The sequence below is a fragment of the Leptopilina heterotoma genome, unplaced genomic scaffold, assembly GCF_015476425.1.
Source record: "Leptopilina heterotoma isolate Lh14 unplaced genomic scaffold, ASM1547642v1 Lhet_68, whole genome shotgun sequence".
NCBI classification, from domain to species: domain Eukaryota; kingdom Metazoa; phylum Arthropoda; class Insecta; order Hymenoptera; family Figitidae; genus Leptopilina; species Leptopilina heterotoma.
In genome coordinates, this window is record NW_025111157.1 from 5,132,252 (window position 1) to 5,153,788 (window position 21,537).

General features: G+C 25.6%; 5 protein-coding genes across 12 annotated transcripts in view; 3 read left to right on the top strand and 2 right to left on the bottom strand.

Moving 5' to 3' along the window:
- The window catches only part of LOC122510350 (homeobox protein 2), a 42,863-nt gene extending 41,085 nt beyond the window's left edge, over window positions 1–1,778 (top strand). For all 5 annotated transcript variants that reach the window (XM_043624926.1, XM_043624921.1, XM_043624923.1 and 2 more), the window contains one exon: window positions 316–1,778. In XM_043624926.1, coding sequence (XP_043480861.1) covers window positions 316–1,087 — 772 coding nt within the window. In that variant the 3' untranslated portion in view covers window positions 1,088–1,778. The remainder of the gene's footprint in view (window positions 1–315) is intronic.
- Window positions 1,462–5,602, bottom strand: LOC122510351 (vitamin K epoxide reductase complex subunit 1). The gene is made up of 3 exons (XM_043624927.1): window positions 4,772–5,602; window positions 2,789–2,886; window positions 1,462–2,456 (listed from the first exon to the last, which is right to left on the bottom strand). Exons 1-3 carry the CDS (start codon window positions 4,948–4,950, stop codon window positions 2,197–2,199), a joined length of 537 nt encoding a protein of 178 aa, XP_043480862.1. The 5' UTR covers window positions 4,951–5,602; the 3' UTR covers window positions 1,462–2,196.
- A 595-nt stretch (window positions 5,603–6,197) lies between these two features.
- LOC122510332 (leucine-rich repeat flightless-interacting protein 2) lies at window positions 6,198–11,896 on the top strand. Of its 3 annotated transcripts, none has more exons than XM_043624897.1 (9): window positions 6,198–6,561; window positions 7,498–7,743; window positions 8,150–8,276; window positions 9,870–10,009; window positions 10,338–10,601; window positions 10,712–10,853; window positions 11,053–11,166; window positions 11,259–11,473; window positions 11,636–11,896. In XM_043624897.1, the coding sequence occupies exons 2-9, from the start codon at window positions 7,660–7,662 to the stop codon at window positions 11,744–11,746; spliced, it is 1,197 nt and encodes a 398-aa protein (XP_043480832.1). In that variant the 5' UTR covers window positions 6,198–6,561; window positions 7,498–7,659; the 3' UTR covers window positions 11,747–11,896. The 3 variants fall into 3 exon arrangements, with proteins under 3 accessions (XP_043480832.1, XP_043480831.1, XP_043480833.1); XM_043624896.1 differs by having other exon boundaries at window positions 6,200–6,561; window positions 11,053–11,178; XM_043624898.1 differs by lacking the exon at window positions 7,498–7,743 and having other exon boundaries at window positions 6,201–6,561; window positions 11,053–11,178.
- Window positions 11,897–14,734: 2,838 nt separating this feature from the next.
- On the bottom strand, window positions 14,735–18,230 carry LOC122510235 (targeting protein for Xklp2-like). 2 transcript variants are annotated; one of them, XM_043624726.1, is made up of 3 exons: window positions 18,046–18,230; window positions 17,784–17,943; window positions 14,735–17,288 (listed from the first exon to the last, which is right to left on the bottom strand). In XM_043624726.1, the coding sequence occupies exons 2-3, from the start codon at window positions 17,832–17,834 to the stop codon at window positions 15,012–15,014; spliced, it is 2,328 nt and encodes a 775-aa protein (XP_043480661.1). In that variant the 5' UTR covers window positions 17,835–17,943; window positions 18,046–18,230; the 3' UTR covers window positions 14,735–15,011. The 2 variants fall into 2 exon arrangements, with proteins under 2 accessions (XP_043480661.1, XP_043480660.1); XM_043624725.1 differs by having other exon boundaries at window positions 18,042–18,230.
- Window positions 18,231–18,449: 219 nt separating this feature from the next.
- Window positions 18,450–21,518, top strand: LOC122510236 (tRNA (uracil-5-)-methyltransferase homolog A). The gene is made up of 8 exons (XM_043624727.1): window positions 18,450–19,053; window positions 19,202–19,363; window positions 19,470–19,662; window positions 19,769–19,893; window positions 20,061–20,311; window positions 20,450–20,684; window positions 20,798–20,990; window positions 21,276–21,518. The coding sequence occupies exons 1-8, from the start codon at window positions 18,733–18,735 to the stop codon at window positions 21,512–21,514; spliced, it is 1,719 nt and encodes a 572-aa protein (XP_043480662.1). The 5' UTR covers window positions 18,450–18,732; the 3' UTR covers window positions 21,515–21,518.
- The last annotated feature ends 19 nt before the right edge of the window (window positions 21,519–21,537 follow it).

Below are 21,537 nucleotides of genomic sequence, written 5' to 3' on the forward strand. Positions count from 1 at the left end.
AACCAGCATGTTGAAATTTCGTAGTATTTTTTTTGGATAAACTATGGTGATTTGGTTTTGTTTGGTGTTAGATCGAGGGCCTTCGCTTCGAAAGAGATCCAGTGACATTGAGCCTTTTCTGCCTGAAAACGAGCGACTGAAATAGAACCTCGTTTATTTTCGAGTAAGCCTCACGTATTAGTAGAATCAAAAACTTGACTCATCTTTTTTATATCTTTTTTCTCTAAAAAAAAAACAAACGCTGATTAATCATTGCTACGAAATTTTCCAAACAAAAAAAAAGTCGTATCCGAAAGTACAATTCATAAATTTCAGTGTCGAGTCAAATTCTTTGGGCCGCTTTAGCAAATCCGCCAGTCGTTTATCCAGTGAATATGAGAGGGAAGAACATTTTCGCAGTACTCAAACTTTACCCAGGAAGCTTCACACTTCCGGACATTCGGAGCGTAGGCGACAAATATCCAGGAATCATCTCAATGAATCCAGAATTACAAAGAATCAAGTCAATGATTCACGTAATGGAAATCATTCTAATGAATTTAATGGAATTCGTAATGGAAATCATTTAATTGAAATTAGAGGTGGGAATTATTTGAATGAGATTAGAAGTGGAAATAATCATTTAGAGACGAGAAATGGAAATAATCATTTGGAAATGAGAAATGGAAATAATCATTTTGAGACGAGGAATGGAAATCATTTTGAGACAAGAAATGGAAATCATTATGAGATTAGAAATGGAAATGAGTCAAAATTTGGAAGTTTGCTGTCATCCAAATTGGGTAATAATCAAAGATACGGAAGTATGATTAATATTCATTTTAAGAACAATGTGGGTCATGCAAAACCAGTTCAAACACTTCTTCAAGGTCCAACAAAGCCGGACAGAACTTATAAATCGTCTCTCTCACGCAGTAAATCATTCAATGTCGAAGCAAACAGAAATTATTCCGATCGTTATTCGCCCAGCACTCATTATAAATCCAATTCACAATTAAATCGGTTAGACGAAACTCCTCCTTTGAAAAGTCCCGGAATTCTAGCAAGTATAAGTCGCAGTAACAGGGATCTAAAACAGGATTTTTAATTATTATTCCAAAAAGAAAAGAAAAATTAAAATTTACCGTATACGAACTTTTTAAGTATTAAAATTAAATTTTATTGCGAAAAATTTACAAATAGTTTTGCAGTCTTGTCTAAAAATTATCTGTCAAATGAAGACATTTTTTCACATAAAGAAATTAAAAATTTAATTATAGAATTAAAAATAAAAAAAAGAAAAGAAAAATTTTTAAAAAGAATAGAAAAAAAATTAAACAATTTGGAATTTGAGAAATATTTAAAACAAAATTTAGAAATTAAAGAATAAGTTTGAAAATAGGAATAAAGAAAGGAAATTTAAATGTTCGATTCGTCGTTTTGAAAAAAAGAATGTTGAAAAGAAAGAAAAGGAAGAAAACATAATTTTTTAGTTTTATTTATTTTCGTTTAAAAGTTTTTATTAAACAGAGGCCATATTTAAAGATTCTTGTTAATCAGCGTTGTACATTTTCAAGTTAATTAAAAAAAAAATATATTGAAAAATAAAATCTCACACGGGTTTTTGATATCATAATTCCTCAGGTAGAATTTTCTATATTTGTATAATACCGTCTCTCCTGAGTTATTTTTGTTCCTACAAATTTTTTGTTCCATATACAAAATGCATAGGTATTCCCTTTAAATAATTGTTTTATTCTAGTTTTAATATTTTAATAATATGTAAAATAATAAAATAGTCAACAGCAATTTACTTTCAGTTGTAAATTAATAAGTTAGTCGATAATTTCTTCTTTCAACGTGTAAAATAATTATCATCTCAAATAATTATTTTCCATTTACTAAAATAATTATTTTTCGTTACTAAAATAATTGTTTTTTATACAATGTACAATAATGTTTTTTTTCTTTTTATAAATATAGAAGTAATTTTTCGAAAATAATTTCACTGTAGTATTTTTTTTCACGAAATAATTATTTTATTTACATCTTGAGTCTCGCAGAGAACTTTGAGGTAAAATATATATTTATATATTAGTTATAATTATTTCTTCTTGGATTCAAAAATTAAAAAAAATCGACAAAACTCTTTATAGAATCGAATTGATTATAAATAATAAAAAAAATATATATATAAAAATATATATAATGGAAAATTTAGTCTGAATGTTTTTTCGATTTTTCTGTCGTTGAAGCGTTTCTTTTCGTTTTTTCTCGTTTCGCAATTTCCGCCGAACAGATATGTATCTTTTTAAATGTCAATAGTACAATTGCAAGATTTACAATGTAGGTGCAAATGCAAACAAGACAAATATCATTTAACCAGTATAAAATTAAAGAGAGATAGACTGAGCTGAGATTTGAGAATAATCCCAAAACAACTGATATTCCTGTGTATGGTTGTCGATTGAAAAAACCTGTGAAAAAGAATAAAGAAATTTTTTTTTTAGAGAGAAAATGATAATTTTTTGGAGGAAATATTTTTTTATAGATAAAATGATAATTTTTTGGAGAAAATATCGTTTTTAGAGAAAATAATAATTTTTTTATTATTAAAAAATAATTGTTGAAATTGTATTTAAAGTAAGTTTTTTTTACAAAAACAATTATTAATATTCGGTTTATGGAAAAGAAGGAATTTTTCAATTTTCGAATATTAAATTTAAAAATTGTATTGTACTTTTTAAAAATAATTTCTATTAATTCAAATTTTATAAAAATTGTAATTATAAAATTTGCAATTACTTACTTAATATGGCGATTAGGGTGTAAAACAGAACGCCGAAAATACTGTTTGGAACATGCAATACCGAATCTTCGGGAACCAATCCAAATCCTTTTCCGTATCTAAAAAAAAGAAATTAATAAGTGGATTTTATTGTTATATTAATTAATTTTTACTTATAAGTTAATTAATTATTTTCATAAATTAATTAACCATAATTATAATAATCTTAGGATTATTTATAATTCGACGATTTGTAATTTAATTTAATTTACAATTCTGAAGAAGAAGGTAAAGAAAAATACCTTATTTTAACTGAGAAATAATATTCGGGTTAAAAACAAGTGTGTCACAACCTGCGCAATGAAATTCTATTTTTGTAACTGATAAATGATAAAAATAATAATTTTACTTTATCGTAAAATCAAACAATTTACAGTAGTAAAATTCCAAATTGTTTTGCAAATCAAATTTAAATTTTTAATAAAAAAAAATAATAGTCGAATACCTAACAAAAAAAAAATTTTAAATTAAAAAAATAATAAATAAAAATAACGAATTTAATAGATAAAAATTAATTTTTCTGTTTATTGTTATAAAGAAAAGAAATAATCTAATATTAAAGTTTTAAATATTGCAATTAAAATTGTAAAAAATAATTATTAAGTATTATTATTAACTAAAATCATAAAAATGGTAAATTGTTAAAAAAAAAGAGAAAATACGATTTCAATAATTAAGTTTTGATATAAAAAATATAAATATAATTAACTAAAACAGTAATAATAATTGAAAATTGATAACAAAATAGAAAATACGATTTCAATGATTAGGTTTTAATGTTAAAAATATAATTATTAATTAAAAGAGTAATAATTGTAAATTGGTAAAAAAAAATAAAAAATACAATTTCAATAATTAAGATTTATTGAATAAAAATTACAATTATTATTTGAATTAACTAAAAAAGTAATAAATGTAAAATGCAATCGGAAAAATAGAAAACAATTTCAATAATTAGATTTTAATGTCAAAAATAAATTTTCATTGACTAGAAGAGTAAGAATTGTAAATTGTAAAAAAAAGAGAAAATATGATTTTAATAATTAGCTTTTAATGTGAAAAATATAATTATTATTAAGTAAAATCGTAAAAATTTTAAATTGTTAAAAAAGAGAATATACGATTTCAGTAATTAAGTTTTGATATCAAACAATAAAAATATTAACTAAAAAGGTAATAACTGTAAATTGTACGCAAAAAAAAAAAAATAGAATATACAATTTCAATAATTAAGTTTTAATGATAACAATATAATTATTATTTACAAAAGTAATAATTGTAAATTGTCAAAAAAATAGTAAATACAATTTCAATAATTAAGCTTTAATAAATAAAAATTACAATTATTATTAACTAAAAATGTAATAAATGTAAAATGCAAACAAAGGAATAGAAAACAATTTCAATAATTAGGTTTTAATGTCAAAAATATAATTCTCATTAACTAAAAGAGTAAGAATTGTAAATTGTTAAAAAAAGAGAAATTACGATTTTAATAATTAGGTTTTACTGTCAAAAATATAATTATTATTAACTAAAAGAATGATAATTGTAAATTGCTAAAAAAATAGAAAATACGATAAAAATATATAATTATTATCTAAAAGTGTAATAATTGAAAATTGTTAAAAAAACAAAATACAATTTCAATAATTAAGTTTTAATATAAAAAAATATAATCATTAACTAAAAAGGTAATAATTATAAATTGTAAGCAACAAAAATAGAAAATACAATTTCAATACATAATTAAGTTTCTAATATAAAATAACATTATAATAACGTTAAAAAATAATTTAACAAAATTGGAGTAGATTTTACAAGAATAACTTATAATTAAATTATTAATTAAATGCCTGAAAGCCTTGAAATGATTATAAACTAGTTTGGAAAAATGCATAAATCAATTTCTCATATATACATAAGAATAAATGTGACACATACTCTGACATAAATGCTTTCGTACAGCTGACGTGTTCGCTGATGTCACAAAAGGGCTTGTACGATTTATCCAATTCTTTAGCAGTTTCCACATGATATGCGTAATAGGAGAGTGCCGATCCAACGAGACAAGCAGTCAAAATTCCCGTATTTACATGTTGTATTAAAATTGAAGTCGGCATTTTTCTGTTTTTGTTTTTTCAATTTTTCTCAACAAGAAAAATTCACACGTTCGAATTTTGTAAAGTGCGAGTGAATGGAAATTACTTATACGAATATCTCGCCGGTTATTTGTTTTTTTTTCTTTATCAAATATAATTTTGATTAAGACTTTGGACGGATGATAAGGTTACTCTATCATGCGCAGATTCGATAATATTTCGTTGTTGTAATCTCGTATTCTGAGGCGAAAAAACCACTTGTTCTTTAAATGTAGGTATTGACAAATTTAGGAAATTTTTTGTTTTTAAAAAACTGACAGTATTGTCTTTTTTTATATTGAAAGCACAAGGACACAAAAGGAAATGTTTCGGTTTTTTTCCTAACAAAAAAAGAACCGGTTAACAATAACAATGTTTAAATTGAAACAGTACTTTCGTAATAATTTCGCTCGTCTGGTGAATTGTCGTGAAATTGGAACTAAACTCGCGCGCATTCACGAACCGTCTGTTGCTTTCTCTTCAATAAAATTTTGCGGTCGATATTCTCTGGCGCAGAATTCGAAATTAATGTGTATAAAATGTCCTTTTTCGGTATCGATTAAAATTCGAAAATGACAATAACTATTAGAGAAGGGAATTGAAAGTTGATTGCACACGCGTCATTGTCGATTATTTTCGAACGAATGATTTCCCTTATTTTGGAAAAGGGACGAAAATAATTTTCGACTATTTTTCACTTGTAAATCTGTGAGAAAAAATAGTCTGTCGTCTGTTAAAAATAGTAAAGTAAAAAATAACCTGAAAAATCTGAAAAATAGTTAAAAATTAATAATTCATGAAATTCTTATTTTCTTTATAATATTTAATTTATAGAATTATAATCAATAATTAAATTGACTATATATCAATTTTTTTATTTTATTTTTTGCTATTTAATAATAAATAATAATAATTTATTATTAACTCTTTTCAAAATTTAATTTTCCCGCCACAAAAGTAGCGCCATCTGTTTAGGAAAAAACTCCAAAATACCTGTCTTACCAACCGTTCTTACCAACATAAAAATTGGTTTTTTTTAACAGGGTTGGGTACGTACCTCAGGTAATAAGATGTATTTTACTCACACATTTACTGTAATTTTCGTCGCATTTTTAGAAAATGATACAGGCTTAATTCGACAAACTTGGTTCACACTCTTTTCGTACTTCCAACTTCGTAATACGAGTGAATGGCCACAAGGTGACGCATAGAAACTTCCGTGTGTAGAATGTCTATGTGTGCAGAGTATAGAGATGTACTCGTGTTCGCAGCGCCGAAAGGTGTTCTGCACTTGGTTTTTTATCTGCATTTGTTAGATAATTCAATATACCTATAAACATTTTTTTAAAAAACTTTATCTACAAACTGATAATAATCGTATTGAAATAAACCGACAATAAAAAGGGATAGTACTGTGGAAATTTTGTGCAAAATCACATTCGATTTGCAGATGGTCCGTAGAAGAAGAAGAAGTCATCATCCGATTTCCATCAATTATATTTATAGTAGTGTCTGAAAGTTTATTTTTACGTTTGGAAGTCGACAAAAAAAGTATCATGCACTCGTTCATCAGTTACAGAGAATAACACACCTGTAAGTAAATAATTTTCTAGTATTTAAATTTACATTTAGAAAAAAGAGGAAAAAAAAAATTAAAACAACAAAACAAGTTTACTATGTCACAGATATTTGTACATCGTCTCTTTTGTGTATATGTCTCATGCGGTGGGTGTATGACCATAGGTGCAATGTGTCGTTTTTTTTTTTGCTGATTGTTTTATGTGTAAAGTTACACGTATATGTTTTTTTCTTTATACTATTCATATATCTATTCATATACAACACTCTAGGTACTCACTAGCTGCAATATTTCGAATTGTCAATAAATTTTCTTACAGTCATTTCGCAATGTCTATATAAGGCATTATAGGTAATTTTAAAAATACCTTCTTTCTTTTCTCTGTAATTATATGGTTAAAAAAAAACAAATTCTTGTCTATTTTGCGTACATTTTTTTATTAAAAACAAAGTTTATAATTATTATTTAAACTTGAATATTTATGATGTAAAATTATATCAAGAATCCAATGGGTAAAACAATTAATTTTCTATCTTTCTCATCATTTTTAACTGTATTTTCAAAAAAGGTATATAACCATTTTTGCCTGCATGAGCTGTTCAAAGTCCATATACAAGAAATCTATGACATTTCCGTCAGAGGTCTCATCGTATACTTACCCTGAAAAAACCCATAATCAGAAAATCAACTCCAAAAAACAATTAGTTAAATTTATCATCGGAAATGTGTGACATTTGTCGCAGTTTAATTTTTCGAAATACGAACGAAAATAAAATGGAAATAATTATATACTTAGATCGCAGAATTATTTATGTGGAGAAAATATTATCAATTTATTTTAAAAACGTTTATCGTTAATTAGTCTGATTATAATTGCACTGTGACATGTATATATTTACCTTGAAAAAAGTTTCATGCTTCTTCACTAAACAATTCTATTCACCACGCAGCAAAATTGGAAAATTGGAAATATATTGCTGTTGACTGTTGATGTGGTGAAAAACTTATTTAGAGGTGATGTGACCAAATCTTGGGTTTTTATATCAATTGCAACATTAATTGTAAATTAAGAAAAATAATAGAAAAATAAATATATAAAAGAAAAGAAAATTATGGAGTCATCGGTAGCTGGACGAAGACGAACTGCCACAAGGCATTCTGCTGAAGATCAAGCTTTAGATCAAATTGCCAAAGAGGTATGACTAGTTTTTTTTAACTTTTCTCCTTTTTTTCTTCTCTTTCTTTAAACTTTTTACTAAACAAAGATTATTTTCTTAAAATCGGTAATTTGCCATTAAACTTCCCAATTTTTTTTTTTTGTCCTCGAAGTATTTTTTTTGTTCTTGAATCATGTTTTTGTTCTCGAATCATTTTTTTGTTCTCGAATGTTTGTGTTTTCTCGCTTTTTTTGTTGTCTTGTCTCTTTTGTATTTGTACCTGAATGTTTATAAATTTTGTTTTAATTTTTTTATTTGTTAAAATTTGTTTTGAATCTTAGAATTAAATTGGTTGATTGGCTTATTTTAAATATTTGTTTGATTTGAACGAAAATTTAGTATTAAATTAATAATTCATAATAATTAAATGAATAATTAATTACAGGCAGAAGCGAGATTGGCAGCTAGACGACAAGCGAGAGCCGAAGCTAGAGAAATTCGAATGCGTGAATTGGAGAGACAGCAAAAGGAAGCTGAGGAAAACGCAGATCGTGTCTACGACATGTGTACAGGTATTGATTGTACACCTTATACAAGTATTAAGTAAAATTAATTACAGGCCTTGGGAAGTACGAATTTTTTGGGCATTTTTCGACTATTTACCGAAAAAGCAACTTATTTCATTAAATTTTTGAAAAAAATAGCGAGTTTTTTAATTTTATTTTTAAATATTACAACAAAATATTACGAAATTTATTTTATAATAATTTTTCTCAAATAATTAAACTTCTGAAATTTTTTTTAAAGAATTGAAGTTATTTTTTTTTAAAGTTTTTAAATAATTGAAATTCTATAAAATTTTATTTAAAATAATTGATTTTTTTCAAGTAGTTTATTAGAAATTTTAAAAATCAAGTTTTGAGAAATTTTAATTGTAAATTTTCAAAATAATTGAATTCTCAAATATTTTAATGAAAAAAATGAAAATTAACTTAAAAAAAGGATACTTATTAAAAATTTTTTTTATAAAAAGTTATTCTTGGAATCCTTTCATTAAAACTTTTTGAAATTCAATTATTTTCAATATTTTCAATTACATATTTCCTAGGATTCAAAAATCTCCAAAAAACAATTACATTAAAAATTTTTTTTAAAATCTAATTTTTTAGAAATAATATTACAATTTTTAACAACATTTTAAATTGATCGTGTCTATTAATAATTCTAATTAAAAAATTGATTATTAAATTTTATTAAAATTGTATTGAAAATAATTGAATTTCGGAGAAGAATTTTATTATTTATAAAAATAATTTGATTCTTGCCAAGAATTTTACTATTTATAAAAATAATTTAATTGTTTAGACGGATTAATTAAAATTTTAGAAAGTAATTGAATTATTTTAAAAACATTTATTACAAATTTAAAAATTAAATTCTTTTGTAAACTTTTATTAAAATTGCATTGAAAATAATTGAATTCCTGCGAAGAATTTTACTATTCTTAAAAATAATTGAATTTTTTCGAAGGATTTATTAAAATTTTAGAAAATAATTGAATTCTTGCGAAGAATTTTACTACTTATAATAATAACAATAATAATTAATTATGTACTTAATAAGTGGATTTTTAAATGATTAAAAACTTGAAATTTATATTTGATTAATGTTAATAATTTTAAAAATAAATCTTAGAGTTGCAATTAAAATTATTACAATTACAAATAAACTGATCTTTTGTATTCAAATAGTTGAATTCTGGAAAAACTTTTGGAAAATTATTAAAAATAATTGATTTCGAGTTTAGTTTAAAAATTTTTGAAAAAAATTAAATTTAAATGTTTGAAATTTAAATTAAAAAAATCTTAATTGCTGTTGAAAAATAAATAAGTATTTAAATAGTTTTATTTAAGGAAATTATTAAATCTTTGAATAATTGAATTTTGAAAGTAATGAAATGTCAGGGAAATGCAAAAAGAAATTTTTGTCATAACACTGCCAATAAAATAAACCAATTTTTTTTTTTTAATCGTCGAAAGTGATATATTTTTTCTCTTTAAAATCGATCTGAGGTCTGTAATTATTTATGGATGAATATTAATATATTCAATTTTGTCAAAATTAAATTATTAATATTTAATTAAATGTCAATAAAAATTTTACAGCCGACAGTAATCGCGCAATGAGAGTTACGCCAGATCCAATCAGAACATCTCGTCTACTTGCAAATTCAAATAATTTTCAGTCTAGTCGAAGATCATCTGAAGATTCATTGGAGGATGCTGGCCTTGGTAGAGATCCCAGGGTAATGAAAATGTTACATTAAAAAAATTTTCTTTATTTGATAAAAATTTTTTTTATATTAACGATATTATTATTTTTTTTTCTTTCTAATTTTAAATAATTTCCTCTGCAAATTTAAATGTTTTCTTTAGCTTATAGGAGTGAAAATTTTCCTTTCTTTCTAATTTTAAATAATTTTCCACGCTTAGACGCAGTTTTATTTCTTTGTAATTTCTTACGCTTAGAAATGGGACTTTTCTTTCTTTGCAATTTAAAATTATTTTTTACGCTTGGAAGGGAAACTTTTTTTTAATTTCTTTTTAATTTTAATAAATTTCTTACACTTACAGGTGGAACTGAAGGAGTTTGAGGAGAAATTTCGAAAAGCAATGATCGCAAATGCACAATTGGACAATGAGAAATCGTCTTATGCTTATCAGGTGGATTTATTGAAGGATAAATTAGAAGAATTAGAGGAGACAGTTGCGCAATTGCGAAGAGAATTGAGAGAAAAGAATCGTGACGCTGAGCATTTAAAACGCGTTAGTCAAAGGTTGAAGGAAGATTTCGATATGTGTAGAGCTCAATTAATAGAAAGAGATACATTAATTCAGGTAAATATGAGAAATAATTTGTTTAACCAAATTTCTCCAGCTGGTTAAGAATTTAATAGAGAAAGTTCTCCTGAAAAAGTGATTAATACTTTTTAAATTTTACCATTTAGGAAAATGGTTTAGTAATAGTTGAGGATGAAGGAAGTGACAGTGAAGAAGTGGAGGGAGAAAATGGTCTTCGTTCAAGAAAAAGAGTTTTAGTTAGTACAGAAGCTGCCGAAGTATTGCAGAATGCCGGAGAAGGATCTTTAGGTTTGTTTTTCTTTACTTCTTTTTTCTATTTTTACTGTTTTACTATTTTCCTTCTTTTTTTCCTTTCTCATTTTTATTTCTTTTTCTTTCTTTTCTTTCTTTCTTTTTTCCTTTCTCTTTTATCTTTTCTTTCTTTCTTTTTTCTTTTTTTTCTTTTCTCTCTTTTCTTTCTGCAAATAATAATTTGTAATTATTTTAGATGTCCGGTTAAGAAAATTCGCGTCGGAGAAAAAGGAATTGCAGGACGAAATTCGACACCTAAGGTTAGAAGTTGAAGAGGCACGAAATCGTATGAGGCCTGAAAGAACTGCAGGTTTGATGTTAGGTAAAATTAACTCTTCGATAGCAACAATAAAGAAACTGCAATAAATATTTTGTACAATATTTTCTTCACTTTTCCTCCAGGTGGATTTTCAGATTCAGAGGATATTCAACGCGAGGCCAATAAATTGATCGCTGACTATAAATTTAAACTACAAAAAGCCGAGCAAGATATGTCGACACTTCAGGCGACAGTCGCCAGGCTAGAGAGTCAAGTGATTCGTTACAAATCAGCCGCTGAAGCATCGGAAAAAGCCGAAGACGAATTAAAAGTGGAAAAAAGAAAACTACAAAGAGAGGTAAATGAAAACAAACAAAAGAATAACAGGGTTGCCACAGGTCAGGGAAAATCAAAATTAATTTTTTGTGGCAACCCTGAATAAGTAAATATTTTAATTTAGATTTAAAGAAACAAAATTCTTTTTTCGCCAAATTATTTAAATTTAAATTTTTTTTCACAGTTCCGAGAGTCACAAGGACGTGTCGAGGAACTCGAAACTGCCAACACCCATTTACAACGAAGATTAGATAAGTTGAAAAATGCAAGATCTACTCTTTTAAAAGAAATTTAATAATCAGTAAAAATTGTTTTTTAAAAATTGATGAAAATATTTAAAACATGGAACTTCAAGTTCAGTATATATATATGGAAAAAAGAAAATATATATGTACACAGACTTATAAACTGGTTGTATCGTAAATTATAGATAAGAGGAAATTTTTATCGTTTCACACGTTATTCGTATATTTAGAAGAAAAAAGTCCACAATTTTATTAGAATATAAAAAATGACAACGTACTCAGTAAAATGCCAAAGCATTAAAAATTAATAAAGAAAAATATAGAATCTTGTTGAAGTTGAAATCAAGTTAACGACGAATAACGTGATAATAATTTTATCCATGAATTATGAAACACCAATTTATATAAACATTTATATATATATTAAAGCAAGGAAAAGGAAAAAAAATTTATATACACATGACTCTGGAATCGATAATTAATTTAACTTGCATAATTAAAAAATTTCCAGTGAATTTTTGTCGTCCCCTTTTTTTGCTTTTTAAAAATTGATTGAAAAAAAATTTGTATTCGTTTTTCTTTATACGTATACAAAGAAAATATTTATATTTTCATATCTTATTTTACGAAAAAAAATAATAATATTAATGTTATTAGAAGTTCTTAGTGCAAAATGATTTTAAAAATTTTAACACCTTTTTTCTCTTCTTATAGATAAAATGAAATTTCAAAATTGATCCTTTTCTTTTTTGAAAATAAAAAGAATTTTTTAAAGTATATACTTAAAATTTGCAATTTTTTACGAGTATAAATTATTCTAAACGTGTTAAAAATTCTTGTAAGCATTTTATAAAATATTTTTATAGTTGATTGTATTTATTCTAAAAATATTAAAGTAACGCAGAATCATAATTACCGATTTTTTATGATAAATTTCGAAAAGTTTTTTTTAATACAAAAAAAATGTTTGTAGTTTTTACATTAATTGCTAATACATAACGAACACATGCATTTGATAATTATTAATTATCTATAAATGATTATGATAGTTCCTGTATGAGAGGATCTATTGTATATGAGCGAATAGTTCTTGTTTATATGACTGAATACATAAATTTTTGAAATTTATATATATTATTATTATTATTATTATTCTTTACTTGTTTTTTGTAATTAGAAAGAAATAATAAAAATTAAATTGTTCTTTGAAAATTTCTTTTAAATTGTATTTAATTAAAAATGGATATTTAAGAAAAGGGCAGATTTTCTTTTGATGATATAAAAATATAAACTTGAGACATTTTTTGCTTTCCGAGTTGAAAATTATAAACATTTTCAAAATTTAAATTAATTTAAAAAAAATTTAGCTAAAATTTTTCGAAATATTAAGTTTTTTAGAATTTTTTAACAAAAGTAATTGAAATTATCAAAACTTTTCATTTGAAACCTTTTTGAAATTTAATTGTTTTTAACAATTTTAACGATATGTACTTCTTCCGATATTCAATAATTTCCTGGAATTTTTAACTAAAATTCTTTTCTAAATTAACTATTTTTCATAAGATTTTCAAAAGTTTTTCGAGAATTCAATTATTTAAATAAAAAAGATCAATTTTTTACAATTTCTTATTAAAGTTATCAAGGTGAATTATTGAAAATATAAATAGAAAATATTGAGAATAAGTAAATTTTAAAAAATTATAACAAAAATGTTCCTAAAATATTTAAGTAGGTATTTAAAAATATTTAAGAATAATTTTTAAAAGTCAATAAATTTTTTAATTGTAAAAAATTAGAAAATTTGCAAAATAAATTAAAACTTAGTTAAATTTTTTGCAGTTAATTGATTTTATTGGAAACATATAATTTTTGAAAATATTGAAAATAATTTAATTTTGAAAATTATACCCTAGTGAAGAAATTTTAAAAAGTAATTTAAATACTTTTACAGTGAAAAATATGTACAGTGTAATTGAAAATATAGAAAATAACTGAATTTTGAAAATTTCTGCAAATTTTTGAGAACTTATTTGAATTTTTTAAAAATATGTAATTGAAAATATAGAAAATAATTGAATTTAAAAAATTATATCCTAGTAATGGAATTCTAAAAAATTACTTTTTTAAAAAGTATTTTAAAATAATTTTTTGAAGATAATTTTAATTAATTTTTATTTGCAAATTTTTGAGAATTCAATTATATTCAAAATTGATAATTAAAATTCTTTAAAATAAAGTTTTTTTTAAACAAATTTTGAAGTAATTATTAATTTTTTTGTAGATATTTTAATTTTTTCGAAACATATAATTGATGATAATTGAATTTTGAAAATTATAGAGAAGAAATTCTAATAAATTATTCTTTTAAAAAGTATTTTAGTATAATTTTTTGAAGTTAATTTTAATAAATTTTTATTTGCAAACTTTTCATTAAAATTTTTGAGATTTCAATTATTTCCAATATTTACAATTAAAATTCTTCAAAATTGTATTTTTTAAGAAATGTTAACCTAATTATTATTAATTTTTTGTAAATATTTGTTTTTTTTAAATCTGTAATTAAAAATAACTGAATTTTGAAGATTTCTGCAAATTTTTGAGAATTCAATTATTTTTAATATTTACAATTAGAATTCTTCAAAATTGTATTTTTAAAAAAATTTTAACTTTATTATTATTAATTTTTAATTAAATTATTACTTTTTTGTAGATATTTGAATTTTTTGGAAATCTGTAATTGAAAATATAGAAAATAATTGAATTTTAAAACTTATAGTTTTAAATTTCGATAATTTTCATTAATTTTTATTTGCAAGTTTTTCATTAAACATTTTGAGTATTAAATTATTTTCCAGATTTACAATATTAAAATTCTTCAAAATTTAATTTAAAAAGTTAATAAAATATTTAAAAAATCAATTATTTTCAATATCCGAATTCTGAATGAAAAAAAAACTTTTAAAAAATAATTTTTGCTAACAAAAAGCATAAAACAATTTATATTTCGTCCCAAGGAAAATGGTTTGATAATTTCATAATTAATATTTATAAAAACATTTTATTTTATGGACAAATACCCTAATTTTGTGAATACACTTTCATATTGTAATTATTATATTAGTACTTAATATTACACCTTATTTAAAAATTACACTAAATAACGATCAAAATTTTTTTTTTGCATTTCTTTTTTCTCATTAGATTAAATTTTATTTAAACCTTTATTTATAATGCAATATTATAGTGTTTTTTTTTCTTTAAATTTTTATAAAAAAACAATATCAAAAATAAAGCAAAAAATAAAATAAAAAGTACTTAGAATTTTTTATGCTTGTAAGCCCAGGCGGGACTTTGTGGATCAGTTAATATTTTTGTCGACTTTATAATGGCCAATGGTTTAAATTTTGGCACTGGTCTTGCCTTTGTTTCTGTCATTTTCCTTAATTCGGCAATTTCCGCTTTCTCACGAATTAAACGTTCCTCCTCTTGTTTCTTACGCATCTCCTCCTCCTGGAGTTCCTTCATTCTCACACGATCCTCATATTCTTTTCTCTCACGTGCCCTTTTATCGGTATTTAATATCAATTCACCGAGAACTGTTTTTTTTATTTGATTATTTGGGTGTAATTTTTCACTCGATATTCCTCTTGTTAGTTTAGCGTTGGGCTGATTTTCTTGATCGTTGGTAAATTTTTGAGGGAAGAGGGATTTTTTAATTGTACATACTTTTGGAATTGTTGTTGGTTTTTGATGATTTTTCTCTGGTGTTTTCTCGGTGGAGCGGAGATTTTCGCGGGATCTACCACGAACGATGACGGGACGAAATTGTGGTAGGGGATTGGCGTGAAATTCACGTACTTTTTTTTCTTTCTCGATGGTTTCTTTGAGGAGATCCTCTTTCTTTTTGATTAGCTGCTTGTCCCGTTGTTCGAAACTAAATGGTCGAGGAGTTGTTTTTTTCGCTGATGATACTTCGCGGTGATTTTTTAACGGTGTTATTTTCTTTTTGAGAAATTCTTTAGTATCTTTCGCATCTTTTTTTTCCAATTCCTGTAGTTGCTTTCTTTTCGCGTCGAGTTCTTTCTTTTGCTGTAATTCCTTGTTGCGGGTTTCGAAACTAAATGGAGTGGCGCGGGTGAATTTTTTCGGTTTATGATTCGTGTCGGTGGGTATTCCAAAGTGGCCGATTTCGACTTCTTTGACGGCGAGTTTGGCGTCGTCGGTCGAAACAATTGTTGGGACGAGTTTCTTTTGGACCGAATGATCGAGTTTTGAGTGCGAAGCTGTAGTTTCGTGAATTTGCGATGTTGATGATAGGGATTCGGTTGATGAGAAATGTCCCTTTTTCGATTCGTAGGTTTCGATTTTTTTCGGTTTTTGGAATTTAGCCGGTTGAATTGAAATTGCTTTTGGATCCGCCTTAATTGGTCCGTTGTGTAATTTTTTAATCGTTGGATTTTGTGTCTTATCTTGAACCCTAATTGGTCGGATTCGATTTTTTGATGTTAAATTTGGAGAGACGGGACGTGTAATTTTCATTGCTGGCTGTTTTGTTGTTTGGGGTTTGTTAGTTTTTGTGGAGACCGAATGGAAGCGTTTTGGAGTTTCTTTTTGGAATTTAGAAACCGATTCTGCCATTGATTTATATTGATCGTTGGATTTTAGTTTGAGAATACTTTTTCTTCGGATTGAATTTGCCACCACTTGAATACGCTTCTTGGGTGCTGGGTTTGTCAATTTTTTCGTCTCTTTTAAATCGTTGAATTTTTTCATATTCGGTTTTGACCAGGATGTAACAAATTTACTGGGTTTCAGTTTTGAGTCATTTAATGTTGAGTCAATTTCGTCGATTTCTTGTGTTGATTTTGAAGTTGTTGGTTCATCAAAATTACTCGTTTGATAAGAAATTTTTGTTTCAATGACAGTTTCCACTACAGTTTGTGTTTCCTCTTCTTTTGAATTATCAGTATGTTTATTATCAGTTTTTGATAAATTAGATGTCACAATAATGTCGGGTAGTAAATTACCATCTGCTTCAGGTTCAGTCATTATTTGCGGTTCCATCGATTGTTCCTGAACGTTTTGTATTTTTATTGTTGTTGTTGTAGATTCAATTTTTGACACTTCGTTGAGAATATTTTTTACAATCTTCTTACGCGGTGTTTCTACTTGCGATTCATTTAATTTCACCTTCGAGGATGTTTCTTGGGAAATATTCTCAAAATTCATACTCGCCTTCATTGATCTGGTAATTCTTTTATCAGTCAATTGTGGAGTTTTATTTATCGATGAATTCGCCATACTTTGATTTAAACGTTTTTTCTTTGTTGAAAGTTCAAGATTGTTCATTGCCTCGAGTAAAAGATTGCCAACGGTTGTTTCCTTCTGCACTTTATCATCTTTATTGTTTTTATTTGGTGAAAGAACTTTTACTGGAGTAATTTGCACTTTATCCAAAACAGTATCAAAAGCACTCTCATCATCAGTTAAAAATAGTGGTTTCTCTTTGTATTTTAAGCGATTTTGCTTAAAACGTGCATTATATTCTAATTCATGCTCTGGATGTTGTCGAATAAAAAAATCGTCTGACATCTAAAAATAGGAGAAAAGAAATTCAGTGTTAAAATATTTTGAATTTTTAAAAATTAAACTTGTTATTTTTTAACGAAGAATCTGATGTAATAATTTCGTAATTTAAAAGAAAAATCAAATTAAATTTTAAATTCGTTTTGGTGAAAGGCGACGAATTTAGTTGCATTTGAATAAAAATTACAATTTTCTGTCAATAAGAAACATTTGTTAAATAAATAATAATAAATTAAATAAATACCTAATAATTAAATTAATAACAATAAACATTTGCTGTTACTTAAATATTTTATTATTGACAAAAAAGTATAATTTGTATTCAAATATAACTTTAAATTATTCAAAATGTAGAAAATTAAATTCCTTACGCTTCTACCAAAAGGAATTTAAAATTTGACTTTTTTTTTAAAATACGAAATTATGACATTGGAATAACTTTTGTTCTGATTATTTGTCGGATTCTTCCTTAATATATTTAGAAGTAAAATAATAACTAACCTGGGGACTTGAAGTAAAATCAGTCCATTGCGGAGCGTCCAAACCATCCATAATGGATTTTTATTTGTATTGCAAAATACAATGTACGAAATACTTTTAAATCCTTAGTTCCTTAAAATCACATCCACTTATATATTGTCATAAAAATTAATAACATTATCTGTAACATGAATTTATACTTATTAACAATTATTACAAAAACTAATTATCTCTTTTCATGTCAAGAGAAATCTTGAACGAATATTGAATTATTCTTACCTACAAATTAACAAATTAACATAGTTTTTTTCAACTAAAAGTTAAGTTTATTTAAGGTATTATCCAAAGTTAAGTTCTCCACTCAAAATAAATCTTTTTGTAAATTTTGACTGCTTTTTTACACTGTATTCACACTCTCTGACACTATAACGGATACATGGCGTGTTTTTTAAAAGCTTTCAAAAGACAAACGGTTAAAATCAGGGTTGGGCAACTGTAGAGAGAGATTTATTAAGACCAAATCACATGACTGCAGAAACGCCAGTCCAAAATATTGACAGCCAATTAATTCTCCCCGTTTCTATGATGTCATTCGAATCAGGCGTTCTGATTGGCTATTCACAGTTTATCCACATCGGTTAATTTCGTTTCACTAGACTTTTCTTCTATATCTACATTCCCAATGTTTCTTTTTTTAAAGGTAAATTTGTCAAAAAATTTGTTATTGCAAAATTTAGTTTATTTTCAAAATAATTTACCCCAATAGAAACAAATGATCTAAATATTAATTTTTTCTATTGTTAAATTGTCTTATTGTTTATGCCAAAAATTAGAACTTAATGGATTTAATCAATTTTATTCTACAGTGTTGTGTTGTTGAGGTTATGTGACACTTAAAAACGTGAAATCGAACATATTTTGTACACGTGCGGAAAGATATAATTTTATATTTTTTATTAGGAAAGAAAAAATGACATCGACAGAAGAAATTGGGGAAAAAGTCATTTCATCAAGTGAAAGTGAAAAAAATAATCTTTATTCTTATCTACAACGGGATGATTTCACTTCGGAAAAGTATAAAATAGAAGTTCGAGGACTACCGAAATTTTACGGTATTGGTGAATTTAAAAGGTTTTTAGGCGATAAATTGGAATTGAATTTTTGTAAAGTTAAACCACCGAGAAAAGGAAGCGGATGGTTATATGTTTGTTTAAGAAATGAAGAGGATAGAAAACGTGCAATTTCATTACTTCATGGGAGTTCGTGGAAAGGTGGAAAACTCACTGCTCACGTAAGGAAAATTAAGTTTGTCTCTTTTAAAGAATAATTTCAAGAATAATATTCTATATTTGTACTATAATATTTTTGATTTGTACTATAATATTTATATTATACAAAGAGATCAAAAATAAGTGTTAAAAACGAATTTTTTTTACTAGGCTGCAGCACCCGCTCCCGATCCATTTATAAAGCGAAAACTCGAGAAAGAAGAGGCAGCGAATAAAAAATTAAAAACTGACAATGACGATGAACAAATTTCCCTTGAAGATCGTGTAAAAAATACGACAGTTCCTCTCTGGAATATGCCGTATGATGAACAGGTAAAATATCTCTCTGAGTCTTTTTGGGGTTCAAACTTTAAAATTACTTTATTGGATTATTTTTCGTATTTTGTTTGGATTATTTCAAAGTTTCTTATTCTTTCAGTTGGAATTCAAGCAGAAGGAAATGAAAGCAGTTTTAATAAAATTGGGACAGCAGATGTTGAAGGAAAATAAAAATTTAAATGACTGGTTGAATATTCAAAAAAGTAAACATAATGGTTTACCCTGCGAATTGCAGTCAATTCTTAGTGCAGATGTAAAAGAGGGTTACAGAAATAAATGCGAATTTACCATAGGTGAGGAAATTAAAATTAATTACATAAAAATAATTGATTCGGAAAAAAATAAAGTAAAAATAAAAAATAATTAATTTGGATGGATGGATAATTTTTTCCCTCGCAGGTAAGAACACTGAGGGAAAGAAAACAATTGGTTTTCGCTTATCGAGTTACGCTGCTGGATCGACTGCCGTTGGTCCTATAGATGATTTAATTCATATTCCGGAACTTATGAAATCTGCAGTTAAGGTACTTTTTCATAATTTTTACATTAATTTTTTGTTCGTTGAAATTTCTTTTCGTTGAATTCGAGTTTTTCGTTTTATTTTAATTCCTTTTCGTTTGATTGAAAATCCTTTTAGTTTAATTTAAATGTTCAGTGGTGGAAATTGTTTAATAATGGAAATTTTTTTCAGCTTTTGCAAGAATTTATCCACAGTTCGGAATTAGACGTATTTAATCCTGTGGATCACAGTGGCAATTGGAGGCAACTTACGGCGAGAACAACTCGTTTGAATCATTTAATGTTGATAATTGGAGTTCATCCGCAAGATTTAAGTTCAGATGATTTGAATAAATTGAAAGATGGACTAAGAGAATTTTTTGAAAATGGAAGAGGAAAAGAAGCAAACGTTACATCATTATATTTTCAAATTTTAGACAGAAAGTAATGAATTATTTTATATAATATTACAAATAGTTTTTAATCTACATTAACGTTAATTAATTTACTATTTTAATATTGTTAAATTAATTTTTTTAGCGTTAAATTAATTTACTATTTTATTGTTAAATTAATTTACAGAACTGGAAAAACTGATGATAATTGTGCTTTGGAGCATCTTAGTGGTGCACAATTTATAGAAGAAATTTTACTAGGAATGACTTTTCGCATTTCGCCACAAGCATTTTTCCAAGTTAATACTTTGGGGGCAGAAATTTTGTTTAAAGCTGCAATTGACCTAGTGGAACCTAATGAGGACACAGCTTTACTTGACGTTTGTTGTGGAACAGGAACAATAGGACTTGCTTTTTCAAAGGTAAATTGGAAAAAGAATTAAAAAAATTATCAACTCGCTAAAAGTTAAAAATCTTCCTAATTGTAATTTTTTTAAAATAAGTTTCTTTGATGTGACCGCGAAATTTTTTTCAGCATTGTGGTGAGGTTTTGGGTTTGGAAATGATACCGGAAGCCATAAAAGATGCAAGGGAAAATGCTATTAAAAATGGCGTTAAAAATTGTGAATTTTTCGCTGGAAAAGCTGAAGATATTTTATCGCCAGTTATTCATCGATCTACGAAACCAAGTTTAGTGGCAGTTGTCGATCCACCGAGAGCAGGTTTACGTGAGTGAAAATATTTTTCTCGAATTATTTTAATTGTTAATATTATTAATTTTTTAGAATTAGAATTTTAGAAATCTAAAAAATCTCAAAAAAATAATGAATTAATTTTAAATAGTTGAAATAATCTAAATTGAAACAAATTTATTTATTTCTACTTTCAAAATAATAAAATTTCGAGTGAATGATAATGAATTAATTTTAAGTGAGTGAAATAATTGAAATGAGACAAATTTAATTATTTTCGTTTTCAAAATAATATAAATCAAGTAAATAAATATTTCACAGATCAAAGGGCACTTTTGGCGTTGCGTAAAGCAAAAAATTTAAATAGACTCGTTTATATATCTTGCGATCCCAAAGCTGCAATTAAAAATTTGGTCGATCTGGCAAGAGCAAACTCGAAACATTATTCCGGCGAGCCTTTAGTTCCAGTAAAAGCTGTACCTGTTGATATGTTTCCATTCACCAGGCACTGTGAATTAATTATTTATTTAGAACGTCAAACAAAAACCGAAACAAATTAAATGACAAAAAAAGCAACAATAAT